This window comes from Crinia signifera, chromosome 5 (genome assembly GCF_055691185.1).
Source record: "Crinia signifera chromosome 5, ASM5569118v1, whole genome shotgun sequence".
In the NCBI taxonomy this organism is placed as follows: domain Eukaryota; kingdom Metazoa; phylum Chordata; class Amphibia; order Anura; family Myobatrachidae; genus Crinia; species Crinia signifera.
Genome location: NC_139221.1, coordinates 46,367,055 through 46,385,211, shown reverse-complemented (window position 1 = coordinate 46,385,211; position 18,157 = coordinate 46,367,055). Strand labels below are relative to the sequence as shown.

The 18,157-nt window shown below is 44.1% G+C and overlaps 1 protein-coding gene across 2 annotated transcripts in view; it reads left to right on the top strand.

Moving 5' to 3' along the window:
- The first annotated feature begins 589 nt into the window (after positions 1-589).
- The window catches only part of NSMAF (neutral sphingomyelinase activation associated factor), a 54,629-nt gene continuing 37,061 nt past the window's right edge, over positions 590-18,157 (top strand). Inside the window, exons 1-9 of one of the 2 annotated variants that reach the window (XR_014474832.1) lie at positions 590-838; positions 6,735-6,824; positions 11,342-11,420; positions 11,754-11,812; positions 11,907-11,943; positions 13,933-13,983; positions 16,700-16,768; positions 17,870-17,917; positions 18,001-18,053. Coding sequence is in view for 1 of the 2 variants with exons in the window: in XM_083187140.1 (XP_083043266.1) it covers positions 786-838; positions 6,735-6,824; positions 11,342-11,420; positions 11,754-11,812; positions 11,907-11,943; positions 13,933-13,983; positions 16,700-16,768; positions 17,870-17,917; positions 18,001-18,053 (539 nt within the window). In the remaining variant the exon portion in view is untranslated. The remainder of the gene's footprint in view (positions 839-6,734; positions 6,825-11,341; positions 11,421-11,753; positions 11,813-11,906; positions 11,944-13,932; positions 13,984-16,699; positions 16,769-17,869; positions 17,918-18,000; positions 18,054-18,157) is intronic. The other variant, XM_083187140.1, reaches the window with a different exon arrangement.

Sequence of the window (18,157 nt, the reverse complement as noted above, 5' to 3'; positions counted from 1 at the left end):
AACTTATGACCCTGTCAACTTTCCCCATGGCAACCTTATGACCATGTCAACCTTCCTATCAGTCAAGTTAACCTTAATGCATGTCAACCTAGTGGTGTCAACCTAATGCTTGGTGACCCAGTGGCCGTATCCCATTCAATCCCCCTATGACTAAATTTATAAATTAAATATAACTATTTAAAAGTAGATAGCTGTGTAAAAAATATTTGTTATATAATATATAGCAATCTCTCCTGATATATGTGGCAGCCAGAATGTTATTTGTGAAGCAGGTGAAATAACAATTTAAAACATCATCCCCAAAAGGGAAGTAAACGTGCGTCCCTGCCTGCGGGCAGCCTGATAAACATTACATAATGTTTACAGGAACAGGAGACAGAACGTTGCCGCATACTATCATATACATTGTATCATACCCGGCGTCTGCATTCTGACCAATCACACACACAGCCATTCCACTGAGGAAGTAAGGCAGCAGCCAATCCGCCGTCGCTCAGAATTGACATTTACCAGACCAATGAGAACAAGTCGAACGCATCTGTACTGGTAACTTCCAGCCAATCACAAGGCTGCTTTCATTAATCCTCTTCTCCGGACTTCCAGCCACAGCACAGCAGCAGCAGCAGCAGCAGCACAACCATCATCAGTCCTAGTCCTCCTAGTCCTCAGTCAATGAGCTGCTGCCGGCTGCTTCCTCCGTGTGTGTGAGCCTTGCTGTGTGTACATACCACTGACAGAGACTTACTGGGTGTCAGCGGCTCTGCCCACCAGGGCATTGCCTGCCCATGGCTTTCTGGAAGAGACCAGCAGGCTCACTGCAGCATTCTTCTAAGGAGAGGTGAGTGTGACTTCCTCCTGTGACCATCGTCGTGCAGTCATCATGGGGTGGTGGTGAATGGTGATCAGTGACAATGTATACATTGTATCCAGCAGCAGCATTGTCGTGTCACGTGTAGTAGTGCGGGATGTGCACCATCTCCCATGCCATTATGGATCCCTGCTTGTTCATTGAGCCTTCCCTATAATCTGCATTATAATACGGTAGTAGGGGGTTTTCCACCACATTGCACTATGGCACCTGTACAGTAGGTGTCAGGTATGTATTTCACAATTGCTGGCTGATGTTGAGCATACATACCCTGTGACATGATTTATTGGGGTCATTAAAGCATTTTGTACCTTGTATTAATATAATATATGGAATATTTCCACCTATAGATTTGTCTTTTTTTTTATTTTTTATCAGTATAGTATGTTTTTGGTACTTGTTTCCTAGCACGGCGCCCACGATTTCATCGTACGACATTGCATTGCATCGCCAGCAATATTGCGGCATGCGATGAGATGCGATTTTTAATTGTACAAGCACTCAGATGGGTGCTTACAATGTGATTCCATCATTTAGTGTCACCCCCACTATCAACGCCAACCCGAAGCGTGGCGAGCACAGCGGTACGCGTCCTCCGACCTTTTCATACCCCCACTATCCACGTCGGCGTGGAGCTGATTTTAGATAGTGTGGCGAGTGCACGTGTAATACGAGCCCGAAGCGTGGCGAGCAGACTCGGATGACTTTACATGTATTCCGCGTCCCCTCGCGGGGCTCGCCACGCTTCGGGCTCGTATTCCGCATCCCCTCGCAGGGCTCGGTGGCTCACTTCGCTCGCCACACTATCTAAAATCAACTCCACGCCGACGTGGATAGTGGGGGTATGAAAAGGTCGGAGGACGCGTACCGCCGCCCCTCGCGGGCTCGCTGCACTCACCACGCTTCGGGATGACGTGGATACATCTCATTGTAAGCACCCATCACATCTCATGGCATGGGTGCTTGTACAATGAAATATTGCATCGCATGCCATTTGCTGGCATGTGATCCTATGGGACATTTCATTGTACAAGCACTCCTGTGCATTTAACATGGAGATCGTATCGCATTGCACAGCACTAAAAACGATACGCAATGCCATGCGATAGGCGCCGTGCTAGGAAACAAGTACCTGTGTTTTTTTACACAATAATTTTGTACACTACATTACATATCCAGCTAATGTGTTATTGTAGTGCACATCTCATACAGGACAAATTGTAAGATTCCCCCATCATACATAGCACCCAAGTAATGCTGTTCACAGCTTATGTTACACTGGGGCAGATGTATTAAGCTTTAACAAGAGATAAATCCAAGGGAGACAAGGAGAGATAAACGTCCAGCCAATCACCTGCTAATTGCCATGTTACAGCCTGTGTTTGAAAAAAAGTCAGTAAGGAGCTGATTGGCTGGACATTTACCTCTCCTTATCACCCTTGCATTTATCTCTTCTCCAGGCTTAATACATCTGCCCCAGTGTCTATTATTCAGCCTTGATATTATATAGGAAACACTTATGTCAGACTGTACATATCATGCTGTCAGTGACATGCATATCATGTGGTCACTAGCTTTACACTGTTCATACTAAAGTAAAGTAGATATGGGAAAACCTGATTGCTATCTACTCTACGACTTGCTGCAATGCACAATAAACAGTCATGTGCTTCACATACTGTATACAAGTTATCTTGTGGCACAAGGTGTGTGGAAATCCCTAGCATTGTTATTACTTGCTGGAATGCACAATAAACGCTGTCATGTGCCTCACATATACACGTTATCTTGTGGCACGAGGTGTGTGGTAATCCCTAGGCATTTGTTATGCATATTGTAATCAAACTGAGATCCTGTAGATAACTGAATACAATCACATTCCTCCATCATAGTCCTTTATGGGCTCATTGGGAGATGACTGTAGCGCTATTTGCCAGGAGGCAGGGCGAGAAGCCCTGCTGAATTTGAAAACCTATTGAAAAGACTGTCCGGACACTGATTGGCTGAGAGAATTCAGCCAATCGGCGTTCGGACAGTCTTTTCTATAGGTTTTCAAATGTAAACATTATGGCAGTATTGACATTATATCAACATTTGAATAATGTTGATGTAATAAATTACCTGCTGTCAACATTGTAAATGTCAACACCGATAATACCACTTTTACACTGCCGGGTCGCACTTCAGTGTAAAAGGATCACTGAAAAAAAATTGCGTTGACCTGGCAGTCGGGTCAACCCGGCAGGGTTGGATCCTGGTAACGGGGCAGTAAAATGTTATCTCCATGTGCTGCTAGAGCGAGTACCCGGCAATAAACCAGGCCCAACCTGTGGTGTACAATAAATGTATGTATTTATTTATTTATTTACAGTTTCTTATATAGCGCAGCAGATTCCGTTGCGCTTTACAATAGTAGACAGTGATAAAACAAACTGGGTAACAACAGACAGACTTGGGGGTTAGAGGGCCCTGCTGCAAGCTTACAATCTATAGGGATATAGGAGGGAAACACAAGGACAGGCACCAGTAGTCTCACCAAGTCCAGAAATGAAGCTATATAATACATAAGTGCCTCAGAGGGTTATGGAACGAGCTTGTTGGCTAGGGTAGATTGTCAAGTTGAATAGCTTATTGTATGCATTAAAATAACAATTACATCAGTGATGCTGTTTTATATTTTTATATTTTTACAATCATTATAGTCAGTACTATTTTTCTGTCAAAATAGGTCCAGGAACTCCAGGTCTGGAGGGGGATCAATAAAAATTAAAAATATACATACAATAGAGAGATAGATGTATATATTGTATTTAGAAACAAAGGCACTCACAGGTGACTGTAAAATAAAACTTATCTTATGGAAAGTACATTTTCAGTTCCTGATGATGTCATATTTAATTAGAGGTTCAGGAACTGAGTTCCTGCTGGTTCCTGCTGAAAAATAGCACTGATTATAGTAAATAATCTTCTGGGTATAGCCATTGTGCCCGTAAAGGAAGAATTCCCTTTCTCTGTTATCCTTGGTTTACCTTATTTATTAAGTTTAGATGAGACTGGATTTTGTAGTTTTGACTTGACAATACATAGGTTTCTTACTTTGTACAATTGCTAATGGAAATGAGCATAGCGGTGCATTTAATTCCTGGCTCCAGGTCTAATACATCTTCATTTTTTTTTCCAGTAAATGACTCTGCTGATCTGAGTATTGTTCATATTGCAGCATAATCATAAGGACTCTTCAACATAATGCACAGCATCTACGCAGCATCCTAATTTTTTTTAAAGATATACGCACTGGCCAACTTTGAGCTGAAAGCCGCTCAAAACAGCATGATCTAATAACATTGATCTAATGTTGTGGGATATGTATTGATGGAATGGGGTTTTTCTTAACGTGAAGATTGTAGTAGTAACTACTGTATATTTTACTGCTTGTATATGCACAAAAGTAAATACAAATTTAAATAGATGTATTTAAATGTACCCTGAAATACTGTAGACATGTTTATTTGCTGAAATGTGCTGAGTTTCCTTTTTCGTTTGCTAAGAAACGTTCTAAAATTCAACCCCGCAATACTTTTTATAGCCTCTGACACTCACTCGATGGCCACCCATGGCCTTGCTCTCTAGACCCGATGGCCACCCACAGTCTTGTGCTCTCAATTCCGATGGTTATCTGTGGCCTTGCGCTCTCTCCGCCCGCTGCCTTGCGCTCTCGCCACCCGCGGCCGTGCCATCTTGCCATTTGATGGCCACCTGCGCCCTTGCCCTCTTGCCACTTGATGGCCACCTATGGACTTGCCCTCTTGCCAATGGCTGCCTTGCGCTTTTGAACCAATGGCCACCGGCGGCCTTGTGCTTTTGAACCAATGGCCACTGGCATCCTTGACCCAAAGGCCAACAATGGCATTGCGCTCCCTGTATGACCACTTGGTACCTTACTTAACACAATTTGATTGTCCAGGATGATTTTCTTTTGTGTACTTAATAGGTCACAAACTGCAGTTAAATTGTGACACTGAAAGGGGCTTCTGTGCGATATCTTTCACAATATCATCTAGTAGAGATACTTTTCACAATATCGTCTAATGTTACTCCATGTCATTAACAATGTGCGCTCCCAAGCGTCATTAACGATGATAGATGTCTACTGAACTTGCATGCCAATTTGTCTATATAGCCAAATGACCTGCATTTTCAGCCAGTACGGGAACTTCACTGAACGAAATTGTTAACTATATCGTACTTGGTAAGGTCGGCTAGTGTATATGAGCTATTAGATTTGGGTGATTTCTTATGTTTCTGTGCAGGTTAAATACTGGCTTCTTTATTTTTACACTGCAATTTAGATTTCAGTTTGAATGCACCCCACCCAAATCTATGAGATGTATCGTATGCGATCCTGCCGTCTGGGAAGGTCCCGGCTAGCTCAAGGTGGTCGGATTGTTCATACACTGCTTCGATACATTGCAGTAGTGTATGGCCAGCTTTACTCACTCTGCACATGTTACATTTACCCTACCTGCAGTGCACATGGTTTTGCCCATTAGATAAAGATTTTGCATTTACAGTGAAATCTGAATCATGCCCAATGTATGTAAGATTATTAATGGTCAAAGTGCGAATGTTGTGGCTAACTGATTCTTAAGGTGTGTACACACTGGGGCGATATTGGCTGAAATCGCTGGAAATATGGTGCACTCCCTAATGGTCGCAGGAGCATGCTTCCCCCGGCGCTGAGCAGGAGGTCAGCGGAGATCAGCGGCAGGAGGATTTCCTTCTGCTGCTGCTCCCTCCTCCCTTCGCGTCCCTCCCCCCCTTCTCCGTGACAGCAGCTGCTCCCTCCCTCCTCCGTTCGGGTCTCTGTCTCCCCCCCCCCCCCCCCCCCCCGCCATGTGATAGCAGCAAGCAGACGCTGCGGCTCCCCCCCATGTGCCCTGAGCAATATGATTGCTGCCAATATATTGCTAGCAATATATCGCCAGCAATCATATCGCCCCATGTGTACACACCATTAGAAGCTTAATCATGAAGGAAAGTCCTTTCCTTCCTCTTTTTGCTTGTTTGTTTGTTTACAGTATTTTGACATCCCGACAATGTTTTATTTAAAGATTTATCTTCCTCATGTTTACACTGTTGACTACTAGGTTACCGGTACCATTCACAAACTCTTATTTTTATCCCTAACATTTTCAGTCTAGGTTGCACCTTTTATTATGTAGATTATAGAAGTAATAATAATGATGATTTTTCTATCTGTATATCTTGTTTATTTGCACATGGCCATGTACCTTGTACAGCTCTCATCCTATGTAATAAAAGGCTAACGCTGCTACTCAATCATATGGGGGGGAATTCAAGTGTTTTGTATGGCAGCTGCCATTAGATGGTGCCCAATGGAGCAATTCAAGTGGTGCGCATTTTGTGATGTACATAACTTCCTTATTTCCATGCTGTATTTGCTTTTTTTTTAGCTGCACTAATTTTCTATTTAACTGATTTTTTTTTTTTTAAATTAACGTTACAATAAAAATATATTTTAACAAAAAATGTTTTTACCTGATCGGTTTGTGAATTCAGCCCATATGAAATTACCTGTTCGGTTTGTGAATTCAGCCCATATGAAATTATCTGATCGGTTTGTGAATTCAGCCCACATGAAATTACCTGATCGGTTTGTGAATTTAGCCCACATGAAATTACCTGATCGGTTTGTAAATTAAGCCCACATGAAATTACCTTATCAGTTTGTGGATTCAGCCCATATGAAATTACCTGTTCGGTTTGTGGATTCAGCCCACATGAAATTACCTGATCGCTTTGTGGATTCAGCCCACATTTTATTTATTTTATTTTTTTCATCTAGGTTTTCTCTGTTGCTTTTGGACCTGGAGGAATATTTTTTTGAACATCATATAGCTTATCTGATATTGAAGGCAAGAGATGAGTCTGCACGGTAAGAATTAAATGATCAGGAAGCCTGGACATGCACAAAGCTTTCAGTCATTTACAGGTTGTGAGAATTATTGGTACCTGTTAGAAATAACCCAGAGACATCAAAATGCTTGTGAATTTAACTTTCCTGGATAATTTAACCTTTTAACTATTAAGCAAATGCACAAATATATATATACTAGGTGATTCATCGCGCCCTACGGGCGCTCTTCACACCGTCGTAAGGGGCTGCGCCCCCTTAATTTGTGAACGTTTGTATATGAGAAATATGGTTAGAATTGTATGAAAGATGCCCTGTATTGCAACTTAGGTGTCCGCGAATCGCGGGAGGGGGGGTCGCGGGGTGGGTTGCCGCAAATCGCAGGAGGGGGGTTACGGGGGCGGGGGTTGCGGCGAAACATGGTAGGGGGGGTCGAGGGGGGTGTGCCGTGAATCACGGGAGGGGGGGTCACGGGGTGGGGTGCCGAGAATCGCGGGGGGGTGTGTGTGTGCCGTGAATCGCGGGAGTGGGGGTTGCGGGGAGGGGGGGGGGTTGGGGGGGTGTGACGCGAATCGCCACAAGAAAAAATCAACACAGAAAGGTCAACACATGTAAATGTTGACATAAGTGTGGCACTTCATTGGTGTCCATGTCGACACATGAGAATGAATATGAAAACATTCAAAAAATGAAAAAAAAAACTTCAAAAACTCATGTCAACCTTTTTCATTGTCGACCATAGCCATGTCAGTGTTTTCCATGTGCAATTTAATTCTGGAGCTGCCGCGAATCGCGGGGGGGTGCCGCGAATTGCGGGAGGGGGGTCGCGGGGGTGGGTGCCGCGAATCGCGGGAGGGGGGGTTACGGCGCATCATGGGAGGGGGGGTCGCGGGGGTGTGCCGTGAATCACGGGAGGGGGGGTCACGGGGTGGGGTGCCGAGAATCGCAGGGGAGGTGTGTGTGTGTGTGCCGTGAATCGCGGGAGTGGGGGTTGTGGGGGATGGTGGGGTGGGGGGGGGGTGTGACGCAAATCGCCACAAGAAAAAATCAACACAGAAAGGTCAACACATGTAAATGTTGACATAAGTGTGGCACTTCATTGGTGTCCATGTCGACACATGAGAATGAATATGAAAATATTCAAAAAATGAAAAAAAAAACTTAAAAACCTCATGTCAACCTTTTTCATTGTTGACCATAGCCATGTCAGTGTTTTCCATGTGCAATTTAATTCTGGAGCTGCCGCGAATCACGGGGGGTGCCGCGAATTGTGGGAGGGGGGGGTCGCGGGGTTCGGTGCCGCGAATCGCGGGAGGGCGGGGTTCACAGGGGTTCCGGTGGGGGTTTGCCGCGAATTGCGGGAGGTGGGGGGTCACGGGGGGTGCCACGAATCGCGGGAGGGGGGGTTGCGGGGGGGTGTGACGCGAATCTCCACAAGAAAAAATCAACACAGAAAGGTCAACACATGTAAATGTTGACATAAGTGTGCCACTTCATTGGTGTCCATGTTGACACATGACAATGAATATGAAAACATTCAAAAAATGAAATAAATCTTCAAAAACTCATGTCAACCTTTTTCATTGTCGACCATAGCCGTGCCAGTGTTTTGCATGTGCCATTTAATCCTGGGGCTGCCGCGAATCGCGGGGGGTGCCGCGATTTGCGGGAGGGGGGGGTTTGCGGGGGGTGGGTGCCGCGAATCGCGGGAGAGCGGGGTTCATGGGGGTTCCGGTGGGGGGTTGCCGCGAATTGCGGGAGGGGGGGGGGGGTCGCGGGGGGGTGCCGCGAATCGCCGGAGCAGGGGTTGCGGGGGGTGTGACGCGAATCGCCACAAGAAAAAAATCAACACAGAAAGGTCAACACATGTAAATGTTGACATAAGTGTGGCACTTCATTGGTGTCCATGTCGACACATGAGAATGAATATGAAAATATTCAAAAAATGACAAAAAAACTTCAAAAACTCATGTCAACCTTTTTCATTGTCGACCATAGCCATGTCAGTGTTTTCCATGTGCAATTTAATTCTGGAGCTGCCGCGAATCACGGGGGGGTGCCGCGAATTGCGGGAGGGGGGGTCGCGGGGGTGGGTGCCGCGAATCGCGGGAGGGCGGGGTTCACAGGGGTTCCGGTGGGGGGTTGCCGCGAATTGCGGGAGGTGGGGGGTCACGGGGGGTGCCGCGAATCGCGGGAGGGGGGGTTGCGGGGGGTGTGACGTGAATCGCCACAAGAAAAAATCAACACAGAAAGGTCAACACATGTAAATGTTGACATAAGTGTGCCACTTCATTGGTGTCCATGTCAACACATGACAATGAATATGAAAAAATTAAAAAAATTAAAAATAAATCTTCAAAAACTCATGTCAACCTTTTTCATTGTCGACCATAGCCATGTCAGTGTTTTGCATGTGCCATTTAATCCTGGGGCTGCTGCGAATTGCGGGGGGGGGGGGGGGGTTGCCGCGAATCGCGGGAGGGGGGTCGCAGGGGGGGTGCCGCCAATCGTGCAAGGGGGGGTCGCGGGGGGGTTCTTTTTGCCGCGAATCGCGGAAGGGAGGTCGCGGGGGGGGGGGTTTCCGCGAATCGCGGGAGGGGTTTTTGCTGCGAATCGCGGTAGGGGGGGTGGCGGGGTCGCGGGTGTTTTTGCCGCGAATCGCGGGAGGGGGGGCGCGCGGGGGGGGAGGTTTTACAGCAAATCACGGGAGGGGGGCGCTCACCTGGTGGCTGTGGAGTAGTAGTGCTGGGCAACATGGGAAGGCAGTGGGTGTCTGGCACTGTCTGTGGGCTCACTGGGCTGGTTCTCTGTCACATACCTCCCAACATGACCCTCTCCAGGAGGGACACAATGCTCTGTTTCTAGACTTCCCCTTAATGTATGATTGCCATCACCTGTTTTAAACAGGTTAATTTCTCAGAAAGGTGTTCAGCACAGATGAAGGCAATCACACATTAAGAGGAAAGTCCAGGAACAGAGCGTTATAGACACAGACACCCACTTTGAGTGACAGATGTAGCCAAATATATAGGAGATATATATATATATTTCATTTCTGTAAATTACAGAAAAAAGGAACTATGAAAGGGTTAATCTAAGAAGCTGCAGTTGGTGAAACTTAACTCCGCTCTATATCTGTCTGAGTAATTTTTATAGGGGGTGTATGAAGCCTCAATTCATGATACTAGACACATTGCCCACTGGTGCCTGCCTGTTCTACCCACTCATACTCACTTGCTCTCCTACTCATGTCTGAAGCCGCCATGTTTAGCAGTGTTTATGTGCATTACGTATTGATTCACAAGCGTATGCAGCTTCTCAAAGCAATTAAATGACATTAAACAACTGCTGTCAGCAAGCTTCTCTGTAGGAACTGCTCTCATTTCAATTTTCCTCTTAACGCATTACTTTTGTAACACATTTCACATAAGTAAACAAATGAGTGTTATTTGAGCAGTATGTGCACATATGGATTAGTGTTGGGGTGTTTTTTTTTTTTAATCTTCAGCGTTAGTGGAAACTTGCTCAGGAAGTGATATGACAGCGTAGTGTGTCCAAACAGTCTGTATCTAGAATGATAGGAAGTAATATTTACCAACACAGAAGGCACGGCTCGTGTGAGATTTATCTCAGACACATAAGCCTGAATTCAGATAGAGGCAATGTACTGTACGGCCTCTTATTACGGAAACTCAACATTGCAACATTTTCCTGTGCTTCTCTGTGGTTTGTGAGGGAAAATGTATGGTGTTGGTGGCTACAAGGTGCCGGGGAAGTGGTTGGAACGCAGGAACCTACTGTAACTGGCTATTGCATTTTAAAGAAATTGCCAATAAATCAGCATCTTTACAAACTGAAACCCTGTTTCATAAACCACGACTGGCCCTTAGTTACCCGGATCTGTTCTCTTTAGGCACAGTATCCTTCATATGGTACAGAGACCTGAGGACACATTTTTGGTGGGTTGTTATTTTTTTCTTAACCTCTCACTGGGTAATAAAATTGGGACTAATAGTGGTTTAAAATCATATTATGGCTGATTTCAGATGACCAGTTCCCAAGGATCCATTCTAAAAAGAATGTGTTAATATCGGACCCGTTTCCGTTTATGATGGTGATGATTGGTGCATGTGCAGACCCCATCTGCGAAAGCCTTCAGAAAGTATCCCACTCGATGAGCCGTTCGCTCCGGACAGGGAGGTGTGTGGGCGGGCATGGAGAGGCAGCAGGGCGGTCCCCTGGGAACTCAGGTGTGTCGATGGCTGCTGACGTCAGCGCCCGTCCACTTTTCTGCCATCTCCGTCCAGGATTAAATTAAGCTTAGACTTTTAGCCACAAATGGAGAAAAAAAATCATTTGATGGTCAGCGACCATCGAATTACTTTTAACGCCACGTGCGAGGCGAACAGGTCTAAATCAGGATCTATGTGTGAATACATTTTAAACATTAGATTAATAATTATATCGATTATTTTTTTATTTTTTTTACTAAGACTGTATGACGATATTCAATATGATATGTGTTTTTGTTCCTTTAGAAAAATAAGTGGCTCCCTGAAAATATGTTCAAAATCTCTTATTTTTGAACCCGACTCAATTGAAGTACCGGTATCTAAGGTAAGCATTTGTAGATTTAGTATTTATTTATTAACAGTTTCTTAGCCAATTAGCCTACCAGTATATTTTTGGATTGTGGGAGGAAACCGGAGTACCCGGAGGAAACCCACACACGTACGGGGAGAATATACAAACTCCGCACAGTTAGGGCCATGGTGGCCATGGAACGCATGACCTCAGTGCTGTGAGACAGTAATGCTAACCATTACACCGTCTGTACTGCCCTGTCGTATTTATAGATAAAACATAGCGGGTATTGTGAGGAAGCTGAAGTTTATGTGATGTCATTGCTGGAACAATTTCTAAAGTCCTAAACCTTTTTGTCTGTTCTAGATTGCATTGCGGGATTGCACACAAATTGAAGTGGTGGATGACAAAGATCCGTTCAGCCGGTGTGCAGCTTTTAATATAAGGATTCATTCTTTGTTTGGTTGTAGGTTACATGTTCTACAGTTATTATATCATATCATTATTTTGTCTTTATAGGAACCGATGCAGACTATTTTATGTTGCATTTAATCAGGTAAGAATTATTTCCTTAACATTACTATCTTTGATAACCCTCCTAGAGAGAGGTATGGAAGGGAAGGGCGCGTCATTTTTTCAGATGTCTTTTTAAGCATGCCATACAAGATACACAGGCGTATGTTAAGGTCCATACACACTGGGTGATTTTTGTATGGACAGTGATGATGGGGAAAATCGCTGGGCTGAAAATCGCGCAGTGTATACACACAAAGAGAGTCTTTCCCTTCTTTTCCAATATACACACAGGGGGTCAGATGTGCTAAGCTTGAAAAGTGATACAATGGAGAGTGATAAACCACCAGCCAATCAGGTCCTAGCTGTCATGTCACAGGATGGGTTTGGAAAATGACAGGTAGGAGCTGATTGATTGGTGTTTTATCACTCCATTTTCTCAGGGCTTAGTACATCTTGCCCTGAGAGTTTTTCGCCCATTCTAGCAATTTTTCCGGGGTTGGATGACTTTCCATAGCAGGACCCTATGGAAAGCCGTCCACCCCGTCGCTTATGTTCTGGTAATACCAGCAGATGAGCGGCGGTGGCCAGCGATGATGCAGGGGTGCGCATCTGTGCTCACTGCTCATCGCTGCACTGTATACACTGGGCGGCTTTCAGCTCAGTCACTCAGTGTGTATGGGCCTTTAAACTCACGCCCCTAATCTCTAGTGTTATTAAATATTAGAAAGTCTAGCAGACCAATAATTAAGTTACACTAACAAAAATGTATCGCAATATAGTTCAAATACAGTAGCATGAGAACAAATAGTAACCGGTCTTCCTCTTCCTGTGTATTTTGTATAAAGATTTTCTTGCAGGCTGTCATTGTATTTCAGATTGCTGCACATTGGGGGTGATTCTGATCGATGCACTCCCATGCGAATTTGCACGGGAGCGGGATGTTTTTAATTTGCGCATGCGCAGTCCCACACATGTGCATGCGCTGTGTGCGGGCGGCCACAGTGAACAGAGTGTTCACCGGGCACTCGCACACAACAGTGGCGGTGGGCTGGGGGATGCGCCCATGGGATTGCCCAGTGTTTCATCACTTTTGTTGGTAAGCTGCTCAATCAGAGGTGTGTCACTCAGGTGCCAAAAGGGAGGGGTAATTCTGTCTAGGAAAAAAACATTTTGTATCCCAATTGCACACTGAGTGAGAGATATCTACACAATCAGATAATACAGAGATCTTGGTGGCATATATCTGCAGATATAGGGCTAAGCCCCCAGGCCGTACGTCAAGGCGTCTCTGTCACTGGGGTTCCCTAATACTGGGTCTGGGGTGTGGGCCCCCAACATGCCGACACAGGCTGAGTACTCCAGGGCAGCACACAAATGAAAATTAGTAAGGGTTAATAAGAAGCCCATGAAAATGCTGGGCATTCTCATACTATTGGCCATATGGTTTCCGTGGGCGGGCAGCTGACATTGCGCCATGTTCCCCTCCAGGACACATGCAAAAGGAAGACACCTAAGCGTGTCTTAGTATTGCGTGTACGCACCACATCATTCAATGGTTGGCGACCATTGAATGATGTGGGTGTCGCTGCATAGGCTGCGAATGGATGTTTATGCAAAACAACCATTCGCAGTAGTGTGGGTGAATTCGCTCTGTGAAGGGGGAGGGCGGCAATGCGAGTCACCCACACTGCTGCGAATGGTTGCTTTGCATAAACATCCATTTCGGATTGCTGCACATTGGGGGTGATTCTGATCGATGCACTCCCATGCAAATTTGCACGGGAGCGGGCTGTGTGTCAACCAGAATCGCCCCCTCTGTGTGGCCATCTGTTGTGCTTTTAGATCTAGACAAACCAGGTGATGTTTTGTAACTAGATCTTAAGGTTTTTTTTTAAGTAACTTAATAATTTATGCAGTAATTGTCCTAAGTTACATCTGAAATGGTGAGACAATTGCACACATTTTGTTTTCACTACTAATGTGTGTATTCCTTATTGTTACTTTGATTACACATCTTCTTTTCCTCTAGGTGTACCTTATCAAGGAGCAAAACATAGTCACACCTTACAGAATTCAACGTGTAAGATTTTTTATTGCTGAGCTATCTCAAAAATATTTTATATATAAATGTGGGTCTGTCTTACTTTTTGTGAGCTTTACATTGTTCTCTCTGGAACTGAGGTCACAGTCTGGCCTTGCAAGATATATATTTTTTTTTTATTTTACTCCCTTTATTTAAACGGTCTCAATGTTCATTTTGAGCACATCTAAAAACAAGTGAATGTGTGAACATGGTTTATTATCGAGATTCCAATAACTCAACTTTATGCTTTTGTTAACATGTCATTGTTCAAATTGGCTGCATGCTGCCCTAGCCACTCCCATTTGTATTTCACCCCTCCCACTTAAAGCACACTGTACTGTACCTGTGAAATTTATGAACCATTGATATCTGGCATATTATTCCAGTTCATATCCTAACATTCTCTTCAGATTTCGACAAATTTGCTTATGCACATATGGCCACAATAAGGCTTCTGGTACTTGATAATTATGATTTGTGGTAAAGCCTCCTCAAATTTAAATAGCCACATATTGCAGCAATTTGGAATGCTTTCTGGAAAAATTTACTGCAGTAATATGCCAGGACAGGGGCTCCTAAAAGCCACTGCTCCAGTCAGTTAGAGGGAGCCATATTTAAATATCTCTGAAATTTTTAAATATACCTTTATACTCTAAATCAGTTGTTCAAAAACAGAGCATTGACAGCAATTTTAGCTACTTACATTCATGAACTGAAGTAAGTACGCAATCTCTCAAATCTATGTCTTTACAAATCTGGACGTGATTAGAAATCATTTAGGGACAGAGGTATCAGGCTTCAAAAAGTGATAAAGTGGAAAAGAATAAAGTAACTGTCCCTCGCCTCCTAACTGCCATGTTATAATATAGGTTTCAAAATGGCAGTTATGGGCCAATAGGCTGGTTGTTTATCACTCTCTATATTATCACTTTTTGAAGTTTGACCCTATATAAAATAATTTTCTGTGTCATTACTTAGTCAATAAAAAATAGGCCAACATGAAGCAATTCTAATGGTGCGTACACACAGTCGATTAGGCCTGCTATCCGATCAACATCGGGATCGAATCGCACGGCAAGCCACCCGACATACATGCGATTTTGACTATATAGTGCAGATCTGCACTATATAGTCATTGCTGCCCTGTCTATCTGGGTTTAGATATGTGCTGTCACAGGAGTGCGCATCAGGATCGCAAGGTAAAAAAACCTGTGCAATTTTGACTATATAGTCAAAATTGTATGCTGGATTGTACCGTGTGTACACACCATTACTCTTTAAGTGCCATGCGAATTTGTCAAAAGAGGTGTGAATATAGCAAAAGCAAACCTTTTTATTCATAATAACCTGTCATGTTTACCTTTTTATATAGGATATATAATTGTTTTTACAGAACTTTTTTTATTTGAATTTATATAACAATTGTGAGCGACGCTGGCATTTTTTAGCTGATATTTTGCACATCTCTCACAGAGATGTTGACACTCAAAGGGTTAAGCAACAAGAAGCAACAATGTGTGGAAAAGTAATGTAGGTTTACTCTCACTGTTTCCATATCAACAAAGATGGTTCTATTGTGCTAATAACAGTCATCAAATTATTAGTAATTCATGAGGAAGGGATATTTGATCTGGAGCCGTTACATTTGTGTTAACACCGAGCCAAGGAGAAAAGACACCTGGAAAGACAAATCGGACTAGCAATTGTTGCTGTTCGTCAGTCCGGAAAGGCCATTTTGTCACAAATTGAAATCCTTTATTATAAATTTTAAAAAGATTGAGTTCGGATTTTGGGGTACAGTAAAAATGTATTTAGAGCAAAATATAAGGGGCGGCACTCAGAGACCACCAACAAAAATTACATTTAGTCCTGCATGAGCTGGAAGCAGGGTCAACGTCTCAGAGCCCAAGTCCTGTTATCAAGACTATAAGTGTATGGTTTTGATAAAAGCGCTTGGACTCTTAAACATGGACCCAGCACCCGGCTGGAAGAGGACTAAGGGGGTATTCAATGTCATTCGAGCTCCCGCAGTCATCTCCCGACGGGGAAGATGGCTGCGGGGTCCTATTCAATGCTGTCTTCCCCGACAGCATTGAACAGGGGTTATGCGCAGAACGAGCCCGACATCACAAGCTGTCGGGCTCGTTCTGCTGAGTAAAGCCGGAAATAGGCGAGCTCCCGGCCGGAGCTCGTCTATTTCCGTCCTCAGCTCGCGGCCACGCCCCCTTCTCGCCGCTCGGCGGCCGGGACATTGAATCCCAACTGCCGAGCTCCAGGCGAGCAAAACGAGAACGGGACAGGGGCACGGCTGTCGCGCTAGCTCGACAGCCGTGCCCCTGACATTGAACACCCCCCTAAATGTCTTTATTTCATCCCATGTATTTGCTACATTTTCCTTATCTGAGGGAGGGCACCAGAGCACTTTTCTGGATCAGTCACACAGTGAGTGCCGGACAAATTTGGCACCCAGGCATGGCACAACCTCACCTCTCTCTGCACTCCTCACTGATAACAATGGGTGTTATGACGTTATGCCTGACACTCAGTGTGACCACTAGAGGAGGAGGAGGGATGACAGACATTTTTTTTTTATTAGCACTGCCTTAGGATGCTCTGGTGCCCCTATGTTTTGGGGACCACTGGCATATATATATATATCTCCTTCCAAGCAATGATTTTGTGTCACTGTCATTTAACATGTTTATTTCTTTAGGGTGCAGACCATTATTTCTTTCAGCTGGAGGAGTCTAAGGTTGAGGATGTTGTACAAACTGTACTTCAGGTATGTATTACAATGTATGCTAAATCCAGATGCTACAATGTCATAACAGGAAAAGCCATGCAACATAGCGGTATTTAATGGCCCCGGCGAGCCTCTGGCAGAGAGCTATACGGTGAGCAGTGCTGATAGCTCGACATCAGAGTATTCAACTGCCCCCTTCACTCGCCGTTTCCACCTCGCTGGTTCTTTTCAACAGCGAGTGTGCCTATCAAAATGGTGATGCTTGCCACAAAATGCGATGGATTCGCTGATTTGCGGGGAACCTCGCCGTTTAAGGGACCTTGAGGATTTCCCTGAAACTTTGAATATGGCGAGTAGCCGGCGAGGGAGTTGGATGGCAAGGATTGCTTTTTCTCGCCGAAAATAAGCCATCCTCGCAGTACAAACACCCTTCGCCGACGTCATTGAATACTGCTCATAATGTCTGTCTGTTGCAGAAGGTTTATTTCAGCACCTTATTCTTACCAGTTAGTTGTGAACTCTGAGAGTTGCTTAGTGAAGCCAAGCATCACTTTTTCTTTTGAATATTAGGTTTTAGCAGAAAATGTGTTTGTAGTTCTATAAATAGACATTTACTTATCTGCACTCAAGCATTACTATTAACCAGTTACTAGCGTGTCAAAATGACGGAACAGCATAATAGCAACCTCTCCACCTCAGTGTTTATACTTACCCTGCACCTTTGGGTCAGTTGATACTTTGCTGAGATCGGAGTGTTACAGATTGGTAATAGATCTCATTTAAGGAGAATTCAATCAGCAGCGGTATATTTCAGGGGGGAAAAATGGGAGTTGAATTGTGCAAAGAGTAATTGGGGAAAAATATCACAAAACTCCCAAAAAATTTTGTGTGGGCTATTGAATTTAGTATTACTGTATAGCATCAATATTACTAGGTTTTTTTTTTCACTTAGGGGTAAATTGACTAAGATGGGATGTTTCCCATAACAACCAAACAGATTCTATCAATTATCTTCTAGAAGGTGCTAAATAAATAAGTAGAATCTGATTGGTTGCTAGGGGCAACATCCCGTCTTCAGTAAAACTGCCATCTTAGTAAATATAACTGTAACACTCACCTGTGTGCTATTATATTTTACAGCTTCAAAGAGCTTCTCGTCTGGAAAAACTTGGGGATCAGACCGCAATGGTAATAAATGAATGCAGCGGTTAGAAGATGACACGTTGTGTATTCTAATATAAAATGTAATCATTCTGTTTGTCTACAATCAGATCATTGCTATTCTACAATCACGTTTGGCAAGGACGTCGTTTGATAAAAACAGGTTAGTAGAAATGTTTGGAAGAAATGTAAAGTTTCCAAAAATTCTCTATGCAGTTATGCGGCAAATATTGACTGACGTTTTGACATTATGTGGGGTGCACATTT